This window comes from Bos javanicus, chromosome 5, assembly GCF_032452875.1.
Source record: "Bos javanicus breed banteng chromosome 5, ARS-OSU_banteng_1.0, whole genome shotgun sequence".
In the NCBI taxonomy this organism is placed as follows: Eukaryota; Metazoa; Chordata; class Mammalia; order Artiodactyla; family Bovidae; genus Bos; species Bos javanicus.
The window spans coordinates 74,858,185-74,868,920 of NC_083872.1; the positions used below are offsets into that span (position 1 = coordinate 74,858,185).

At 47.4% G+C, this 10,736-nt stretch overlaps 1 protein-coding gene across 4 annotated transcripts in view; it reads left to right on the forward strand.

Moving 5' to 3' along the window:
* LOC133247895 (apolipoprotein L3-like) overlaps positions 1 to 10,736 on the forward strand; it is a 35,904-nt gene that overhangs the window by 21,617 nt on the left and 3,551 nt on the right. For 2 of the 4 annotated variants that reach the window (XM_061417306.1, XM_061417304.1), the window contains exons 2-4: positions 5,928 to 6,012; positions 6,199 to 6,304; positions 8,109 to 8,229. In XM_061417306.1, coding sequence (XP_061273290.1) covers positions 6,226 to 6,304; positions 8,109 to 8,229 — 200 coding nt within the window. In that variant the 5' untranslated portion in view covers positions 5,928 to 6,012; positions 6,199 to 6,225. The remainder of the gene's footprint in view (positions 1 to 5,927; positions 6,013 to 6,198; positions 6,305 to 8,108; positions 8,230 to 10,736) is intronic. The other 2 variants (XM_061417307.1, XM_061417305.1) reach the window with 1 other exon arrangement.

The following is a 10,736-nucleotide window of genomic DNA, read 5'->3' on the forward strand; positions in this document are numbered from 1 at the left end:
TTTTGGCCCTACTGTGCCCAGGAGGGTGGAGGGTGCCCAGAGGCCCTGGACAGGAGGTGTAGCAGAGAAGAGACAGGGGCCCTGATGATGTGGGAGGTTTCTCAGACCTGGAGAAACTGAGCAAAAGGACCATGACCAGGAAAGTGCAGCCTTCAAGAGGAGCTGGAGAGCAACTGGGGGAAGGTGGCAGAGGGAGGCTTGGAGCTGGGCCTCCAGGGACAAGCAACCCATCACACGGTGAGGCCAGTGGGGAAGCACATGTCTTGGGGAGGGACAGCCTGTGCCAAGTGAGGTGTCATTCTAGTGCAGCAGGCCCTGTGGAGACAGAGAGCGTGAGGAACACAGGAGCTGGGGCAGTCGGGCGGGTCCGGGTGCTCAGCCAGGGACTTTCTTAACGCCCCTTTCCCTTCCCAGGGAGGGTGCCTGCAGGCACAGGAGGGAGATGGTTGGGGAGAATTTGTCTGCCCACAAAAAGAGAAGGGATGCATGACTGGCCATGCAGCTGGGCAGGGCCAGGCTTCTCCAGGGTCTTCCCCTCTCCCACCAACAGCCTTTCCAAAAAGGGACCAATCAGAGGCTAACAGAGGAGGAAGCCTGGATAGGAATCCAGCAGAGGAAGCACTATCAGCATCCACATGCATCTGACGCCCCAGACAAGGGTCAGGGCCAGGCCAAGAATGGGAGGGAAGGATGGAAGGATGAGGTGGATGGTTCAGATGCGTTTACAGAGTTTTGGCATCACCCAGGATCCAGCCCTTTCTGCCCAAGCCCTCCTCTTCTCTCTGCCTTGGCTCTTGGTCCTCGTGTTTCATGATGTCAGTTGGCTGCCCTGGCTCCTGGGTCATGCAGCTTCCAGGCAGAGAGGGTGGCGAGGGATCAGCCAGCTCTCTTCTCCCACCTGCTTCAAGGTAGACCTGCCTGTGTGAATTCTCTCCCATCCAGATAATCAGTGCCTCCAGCCTCCACCACCCGGCACACTCCCTAGTGAACAAGTTACTCTTACTGAGGGACAACCCCAGGCATCACAGAAAGAAGGTGATAGAAAGATTCTAGGATGGGAGCTCAGGTGAGGGGATTTGGGGGAGGCTCTAAGGAAATGGGGGCTTCCCTGATAGCTCAGCTGGTAAAGAATCTGCCTGCAATGCAGGAGACCCCAGTTTGATTCCTGGGTCGGAAAGATCCCCTGGAGAAGAGAAAGGCTACCCACTGCAGTACTCTGGCCTAGAGAATGCCATGGACTCTATAGTCCATGGGGTTTCAGAGAATTGGACATGACTGAGAGACTTTCACTCACTCACTAAGGAAATGGGTCCACTCTAGATTAGGTGACACAGAAAATGAGGGGCACTTCTATCAGTGGGGGTCTCGGTAACTCATCTATGGAGAGGGGAGACCAGAGTGAGCATAAAGGTGTGACTGTTAAAGAAGGAGTAGTCCTGCTTTTCAGCCAAGGGAGGGGGTGTGGTGTTGGTGGGGGCGCAGGGATGGGTGTTGCTGTCTCCTTTGCTCCTGCTCTCAGGGTGACCCTGTGTGAGGCTGGAATTCTGTGAGAACCTTTACATCCAACAGGAGAAGAGCAGCACCCTGTTGTGATACCAGGCCAGCCTTAGGATGTCAGGGGTATTCTTTCCTTCTCAGTCCTTTATAATGGTCACATAAATAGACAGAAGGGAATATACCCATCGATTTTAAGACTCCTCTTATTATTAAATTCAATTAACAGTGAAATATTTCCCACTACACTTACTCCTCTTTGCAGCATAGCTACCTTTTGTAAGTTTTATGTCTCCCTTCTTGGCCACATTTGATATAAACTCTTCTCATTGAATTGTTATGAACTCATGGCCTTTCTCAGACTCAACTTGGCCCAATGAAACATGATCATAGTATTCACTTTCCATTGTCAGCAGCATTAGTATATGTGAGTTACATTCAAGTTGCTCAGTCGGGTCTGACTCTTTGTGATCCCATGGCCTGTCAGAGGAGCCTGGCTCCTCTATCCATGGAATTCTCTAGACCGGAATACTGGAATGGGTAGCCATTCCTTCCCCAGGGGATCTTCCCAGGGTTCGAACCCAGGTCCCTCACCTTGCAAGCAGATTGTTTACCATCTGAGCCACCAGGGAAGCTCATTTTATGTGGGTGCCCCTTCTAAATGCTGCTCTGAACATTTCCAAGAGAATCTTTGCCTTTTGGGGGTGTATAGATGCCAACCTGTGGATATAGATGCCGACCTGTGGAACTGACCTCCCCTTCAAGGAGTCTTGCTTCCTTTGAGTGGACAGAAGCCCATGGGTGCACATGTTTGTGGGCAAGGTGCTGCTAGATGATGGATCTGTTTAAGGCCACTGCTACTGCTAAGTCACTTCAGTCGTGTCCGACTCTGTGCGACCCCATAGACGGCAGCCCAACAGGCTCCTCCGTCCCTGGGATTCTCCAGGCAAGAACACTGGAGTGGGTTGCCATTTCCTTCTTCAATGCAGGAAAGTGAAAAGTGAAAGTGAAGTCGCTCAGTCATGTCTGACTCTGTGCGACCCCACGGACTGCAGGCTCTTCCATCCATGGGATTTTCCAGGCAAGAGTACTGGAGTGGGGTGCCACTGCCTTCTCATAGTTTAAGGCCACAGGTCACTGTGATTGTCCTGGTTTACGTGTATTATCATCCCTCCTTTTCCTAGAGAGCTTGGCTTCATCATCACAAACATGTCTCCTACACTGACAGTTGTCACATCGGGTGTCAGACTTACTTCTTATTGTCTCTTAATCCAATTGCTTCCACCAGTTTTATGTAATGGCGCCAGAAATCAACCCATTCTCATGGGTTACTAACTACTATGAAGTGACTTCTGCTTTTATAAAATTAAAAAACTCCAAAATACCAAATGCATATGTTTAAAACAAATCAATTTATACACAGGGTTCTGTACACACCTTCGTAGTAAAAAGCACTTTCGGTTGTTTGCTTTTTATTTAGGTAATTAAGCAATATCCTTAGATAATTTCCTTACTTACAGGGTCATTGAGAGAAGTGAAAATAAGTGAAGGCTTGAGAAGCACTTAAAATGCTGCCTGGTGCAGAGTGGGAAGTCGTCAACCAGGATAGCTAATAAACATTAAGTATCATATTTTTCTTTTCCTAATTTAAAAAGTTTGATACGCTTTACTTACTCCTTACCAGGGAAGATAATGTTTTCAGTTATTTTTATACTCTTTCTTATATCTTATATCCATCCCTATCTTCTCCTAATATCATTATACCACTAATCTTACATCTTCTGTTACAAAACTTTGTGGTTATTTGTTTACAAATATTTGTAACCACAAAAATTTGTGGTTATTTGTTACAAAACTTTGTGGTTTATTTGTGCCATTATTTCTTAGGCCCTCAGGTTCAACTGGTGTTTCTTGATTCCCCACTTTGTAAAATGAGACTTTCTCTTTCTCTCTTCAGTGCTTCAGTTCCCAACTTCTAGAAGTGTGATTTAATGTTTATATTGATTGACAGCAAATAAATTTAGCTCTCATTTTTAAATGCCTTATTCTAAAAGTTAAAAGTCAAAGAAGAGAATTTACATTTTGTGATGTTTAAATATCTTCTCATGAGTAACTTGTATTAACACTATGTATTTGCACATACATTTTGGCACAGCTTCAGTTTTTCCTGATGTTTGGAATTGCCTTTGTTTTCACCCCTTGCACTGTCTGTCTTCAAATTTCCTCCATTTCTTTGCTCCTGTGCCTCATATGATACCGAGTCCCCTGTCCCCACAGACTCCGGACTTTTTACCCCATTCTGAACTGGTTTCTCTCTAGATCTGCTGTGTGCCCAGCTGTGATCCTTGGATTCCCTTCTCTCTGGGTTGATGTTCCTGATTCCTGGATCACATTCAGGAATCTTTCTTTCTCTTGGTTATCCTTTGCATCATCATCACACACACACATCTTTTCTTTCCCTCTGCACCTCACTCTCAAGTAACTTGCTCAGGAATGATTGTGAATAGCAACATTTCTATTCTCCATTTAGCTCCATTGCTTCTGTTATTTAAAAAAATTTCTGGAAGCTTTTTTTGACCTTCTTTTCCAATCTTTCTTTAGACTTATTTGGTAAACACTTATTAATTCCCAAGGTTTTTTTGTCTGTTTCAATTTTTCCCACTTTTCAGTGCATCTCATTTTATGACAAAAATCCTTTCTAATTGACTTAATGACCTGGGTTCAAGTTTTAAAAATTATTTTCTTCCTTCAGAATTGTCCATCTATCTCTTCTGGTGTCATTTCTCATTTGTTTGTCTAAGTCACATTTTCCACATTATCATCGTTTCCATGTATCTAATCCTGGATGACCCATTCATATTTAAGAGGGAGTAGAGTTGACTGGTAAGCTGCCCTGTAGAGTGCTTGCCTGAGGACCCCTAAATTCCAGAATACAGAAATATTTTTCCTGGAGTCTCTGAATTAAGATTTTCCTCTGTCTGGTGTGGATTTGCGTGAATATGTGATGGGATGCGGGATGCTGGGACTATCCCCTGCTTTCTCCTCTGTGTCACTCTCATTTTGCTCTAAGCAAGCATTCCTCTAGCCTGTACACCTTCTCTCCATTTCTTTCCTCCACTCCTCTTTATTCAGCAGTCACTTCTTCATCCAGTCAGTCTTCAAACTATTGCTGAAGACTCTGGGCTCCTGCTGCCCACATTCCTGGCTTTATATTAGCAGCAGAGCACGGAGAGGCGAGGTATGGGCTCTTGAGCCCAGTAAGTGAGTTGAAACCTAGTCTGTCATGGACAAGATTTCTGACCTTGGGCAAGTCACATAACATCTATGAAGAAAGGAGGGGAGTTGGGGTACATATCTCAAGCGTTACTGGAATGATCCAAATTATATTCGGTAAAGTCTTAGATCAATTATCAGTACAGAACGAAGACCACAAGCACAGAGATGCCTCCTATCAGTAGCCATTATTACAACTGTAAGCATGTTTCCTATCATTTCAGTCAGGTCTCAGGAGGAGGAGCTGATAAATGCACTTTTGTCTTCTTACAATACTGCTGAATGTAATCAACGTTTGTTTCCTTTCATCATCTACCAAGGCAATGTAATCCCGAACAGAATTAAAATATTCTCTCTCAATAAAGATCTGTTTTGAAGTAGAGACTTCTGAGAATTGGCAAGATTAAAAGAATTGACACCCTCATATGAATATAACTGTAATCAATTGGTGCAATTTTTTGGCACAACAGAGCGACTCTAGGTATGAAAACATTTAAAATGTTTAGAACCCTGACCAAATCATTCTACTTCCAGAAACAGCTTAAGGACACGGTCTCAAGTACAAGCAAAGTTTCATACAAGAAGAGTGTTCTTTACACTATTATTTACACAAACAATTAGAAACACCCCAAAGTGCCACAGTCAGGGGAGGACCACAGAGAGGACTGGGCACTATCCAGGTCCTCAGCTGCCCAGGGCAGGGCTGCAGGGAGGGGGTTGTGAGAGAAAGGCTCCTGCAGAAGGAAGGAGGATGTGGGCTGTGGGAGCTGCAGCACCAGAAACTTTGTCAAGGCAGAGATTCAGGCACAGGGAGCAAGACATCATTTTGGAATAAAAAGAGTCATTTACCAATTAACATATATCCCCAGGTAAGTATTTTTGAATATTGTTGAGAGTAGAGCATAGTTATCATTAACCTGCTATTTGAATCAGAAAGACTTGGGTTCAAGTCCAGACTCTGGCACCAGCATGAAGTCTTGGGCTGACCCATGTTTAGGTGAGTTTCAGGAGCCTGCACATCATAGACACGGAATCAATAGTAGTTATTACCAATTAGTGGCACAGGTGTCCCGACCTCACATAATTCCCAGAGTATTCCTTTCTATGCTCCTTTCTATGTGTTCTTCATCTCTGGTTTTACTGCTCCTATAACTTCACAGGTGGCTGTCTCCTGTCTGACTACCTTCTCCCTGTGCCCCAACAGGAGAGCAGGACTCTGACTCAGCTTGGAAGGAGCTGTAGGAGGTAAGTGACTGACTTTTCTTAACTAACAGCCAGCAGAGCCCAGGGGACAGGGAAACGCAGAGGGTCAAGTCCCTGGTGGCACTGGTGGCCGTCCCAGGGGAACCCACCAGAGGGCTCCCCCTCACTGCTCCCTGCAGCCGCTGCTCACTCGTGATCTAGCCCATAGTCTGTTTTCTCTTCCCCAAGGGTGAGGTCACACCTCCTTCCAGCCTGATGCAAACAAGGAGTGAAGGGAGATCTCTGGGAACCCCTGCTGCCACCATGAGCTCAGAAAACTTCGGATACTCCTCAGGTAGTCAGCTCTCTCTTCTCTGGAATGTTCCTACTTGTGACCCAGAATTGAGGTAGGTGTCTCCAGGCTAGTTAAACTACAGAGGAATCAAGAACCATGAAGAGGATGGATAAACATCCTTGAGCTTCCAAGAGAGACCAGGAGATTCCCTTCACCCTGAGGTCTGCCCACAGCCTCCTTCCCAGCCGTCTCCTCAGGGAGCCATGACCAAGGTACTCACTTCCTGCCTCTCCCACCACCCAGCAAGTGACTCAGGACGGTGGCCAGGAGAGCACATGCGGAGCATGGACCGCAGATGGCAGTCCCCAAGGCCAGGCAGGCCTGGGAGAGGAGGTCCTCCAGCATCATTGGAGTGTCTCCTGGTCTCTCCCTTGGCCAAGCCTCCTCCTGCTCCCAGACCCTGGGGCATCACCACAGGAGCCGTTTCCTCCGGCTCTTCCCAGCCACAAGCCCAGCCTCTCTGCAAGGGTCAGTGGACCCTGCTCTGAACCTGTCTGGCCTTTGCCATCTCCCACCTGGAGGGGAGGGGTGATGAGGATCACATCTGGCTCCACCCCTCCTCCACCTGGTGGATCCCCTCCCCTGCCCATCCTAGAGTCTGTGGTCAGAAGCAGGAATCCTCTCACATGGTAGTTTTACTCAATGGCATGTGGTCCTAAAGTATTTTTTAAAATTAGGGAACATGAGTTTGTAATGTTTTCTAAGTTTCGTGTGTACAACATTATATTTGTACTTCTATATATGCTACTGCATGCTCACCACCAAAAATGAATTGCAAAGAATTCCCCTTGTGTGCTATAGAGTAGAATGAACAAATAACAGGAGTTTTAAATGTAAGGAAGATTCAAAGTCTTGTCCAAGAAATGTCTGACACCTGACTTTGGATTCAACCTCAGAGCTTTCAGCTCTGTAGCCTTGGGCTGTCCATTGTCCTGTCTGAGTTTCACTTGCCTCTTCTGTGAGATAAGGATAATGCCTCTTTGTGTGGATTTACCAAGAAAGACATTTGATATCAAGTCCCAGCCCACACACACGTATATAGCCTGGCCACCAATATCTTATCTACAATTCCATAACCTCCAGATCTCTGAAATCACTCAGGGATTTTGATAACTCATTGAGGAGTAGTCTCACCCTGTAGTGATCTGAGGCTATTTGTAGTCATTACATTCTTTATCCCATTTAACGTGAGTATTCAATTGTTTCACTGCCCAAACATGAAAGCATTCATTTATAAGGTGCTGCCCATCTATTCTGGAAGGGATAACTAACAAATCACACTTGCTCTTTCTTCTCTTTGTGTGTGTGTGTTCAGTCGCTCAGTCGTGTTAAACTCTTTGCAACCACATGGAAGGCAGCCTGCCAGCCTCCTCTATCCATGGGATTCTCCAAACAAGAATACTGGAGTGGCTTGCCATGCCCTCCTTCAAAGGATCTTTCTGACTCAGGGATCAAACCCACCTCTCTTACATCTCCCGCATTGGCGGGCAGGTTCTTTACCACTAGAACTCCCTGGGAATCCCAACTATGGCCTCAATTTACCTGGGAATCCCACATAGGACCTCATTTCACCTAACCTCCTTACAATCCCTATCTTCAAAAACGTCACCAAGAGTTAACTCTTCAACACAAATTGGGGGGTGGGGAAGAGGGGACAGTCCATCCATAACCCTCCTAGGTGACCACACCAAGAGCACCCTAAGTGACTGCTGCTCAGCAAGAGGAATTTTAACTATTTTATACTCAATAACATTTATGTCCCATCACATATTCTTCTAATCTTATTTCCTTTTCTTTCATCTAGATACTGAGATCTTTTTTGAGGATGTCGTTGAATGTCTCTGGGACATACTGAGCACAGAGACACTGCTACTCATGCTGAAAAAATACCTGAAGAGAGTTGAGGCTGAAGACAGTTTGTCCAGGTAACCGGCACAGGTGCACCAGGAAGGTCACCCACGTCCCCCAGCACCACGCCAGCTTCCTCCTGGAGTAACGCCTCCTCCAGGCAGGACCCTACTGTTGGGGCCAGGGGTGTTCCTTCTCAAGATCCCATCAGGAATGTTTCCTCCATGTCATTTGCTGACAGTGAATGATGGTGGGTGGAGAAGAGACGAAACCTGCAAGGAAGGGGCAGGTTATGTGACCTTGGACAAGTTACTGAACTACTCTCTGCTTTAGTTTCTTCATCTTTTCATTTTTACTGTGAGGACACTGAGGTCATGCATGTAAAGTGATTCCCATAATGACTGACAAATAGTAAGCACTCAGTCAATAGAAACATTTTAAAAGCTTATTGGGAAGAGACAGGGTCAAGGGTCTTCTTTCTGGTGAGGAGAACCAAGCAGAATTTCCTTTGGGACAAGTTGGAAAATCCTGACACCACCATTTGTGTCCTGGGCTTCTGCCTACAGTCTTTCTATTCCTGATGTTAGGAACTGTACGAACCCTGCAGGATCCTGCTGGCCCATAAGGGAGAGAGGCTAGAGAGGAACTGGAGGAGCTGGGGGGATCCTGGATCTAGCTGTGCCCAACTCCTGGGACCGTGGGCTTAAGACTTTGAATCTCAGATCTGTCCTGTGTCCAATGGGAATAGCAATTCAGTCTGATGGATTTTGGTGATGGCCTCAGAGTGAACTGCAGGGTCAGCGGTGGGGAACCAAGTGCAATCATCTCGTCCAAAGGACCAAGGAGGCCTGACCAGGGTCAGACCCAAGGGTCAGGGTGAAGCAGCGGATCCAGGTTGGAGGACTAGTAGGCAGGCTTGGGTAGCGGGACCAGGACTAGAGTGAAGACAGTGGGCCCTAAGGACACAGAACTGAAGGGACTGTGACCCTTGCAGAGGTCCCCTGAGTGGGAGAGGGGGACATTTCTTCCCTCCCTGATGGGCTCCCCTCATGCTGGACTAGAGGGCCCTGGGTGACGGTATCTGTACATCTGCCTGGGACCTGGCTTCTCACTCCATCGGGAACCCTCTTCTAATCTACGTGGAGTCCCCCTGACAGTGGGAAGGCCCTATGGCTCAGGGAGCCCTCCAGGGTCACAATGAGTGGATGTGATTGCGTGACATTTGAGGGATTCTGAGGAGCCTCACACATCCCCACCCAAGAGGAAAAGGCTTCCTCCACCAGCCTTGCAAGTGCCGGTCTCCTCAGGCTTAGCCATTCAGATGGATATTCCCTCAAGTCCCTTAAATCTTTAGAGGTTCCACAAACTTGCACACAGCCTTGGGGTGCAGGCAGGTGAAGCTGTCACCAGGTAAATTGTGAGTTAGGTTGGTGACCCCTGAGCGGTTGAGGGTGCTGGGTGATGGGTCAGGAGTCAGTGAGGTGAGCTGGAGAGTCCAAGGGAAGCCAGGGCTCATAGCACATCTCCCCTGTCCACTGGGGCAGTGGGTGGACCCATTGACCTTCTGCTGAGAAGGTCAAGGGCTCAATGCTTAGAAGACAGCAGATGGCAGGCCAAATGATTATAAGGTGTCTTCTAGCTCTGACTTTTGGGGTTTAAAAAATTCTAATTCAGAGACAGCCAATCTTCAAAATATAAGGGCACAGTGCCCTGGACTGCCCTTACTTTGACTTCAATGGCAAATTTAGGGGATCCCCAAAACAACTCTCAGGTTCAAGAATTCCCTATAGAATGGACAGGACTCACTGAAAGCTTCATGATCCCAGGTACAGTTTACTACTGCTACTGCTGCTAGGTCACTTCAGTTGTGTCTGACTCTGTGTGACCCCATAGACAGCAGCCCACCAGGCTCCTCCATCCCTGGGATTCTCCAAGCAAGAACACAGGAGTGGGTTGCCATTTCCTTCTCCAATGCATGAAAGTGAAAAGTGAAAGGGAAGTCGCTCAGTCGTGTCTGACTCTTCGCGACCCAATGGACTGCAGTCTACCAGGCTTCTCCGTCTATGATTTTCCAGGCAAGAGTACTGGAGTGGGGTGCCATCACCTTCTCCTACAGTTTACTACAGGGAAGGATAAAAGTTCCCACCAGCCACAGGGCAGAGTCTGGGCAGGTTTCACATATGAAGTTTCCATTGTCCTCAGGACACGTTACTGACCTGGATTCGGTGTGTGATAAGATGCACGGAGTACTGCCTATCAGGGACACTCACTTGCTTACAAGCCAAATTACCCTGACCTGTCATCTCCAGCCCCTCCTGGAAGTCAGACTTGTGCCCTAGTGTCCAGCTCTACCAGATGGCAGAACTGATACCATGGGACCCAGAGACCTTGGGTCACTTGTCACCTTCTCAGACTGACCAGTGGCCAAAGGCCCAGGCAGGCAAGGACACTCCTATCAGGCAGAATTCTAGGGGCTTAGGGACCACTTCCCAGTAAGCAAGGGCAAAGGGCAGGGAGACTTCTCACTACACACTGAGGCCCTTGAATGAAGGTTTTCTCCTCCAGTCCTACTTGTCTTTGTTTA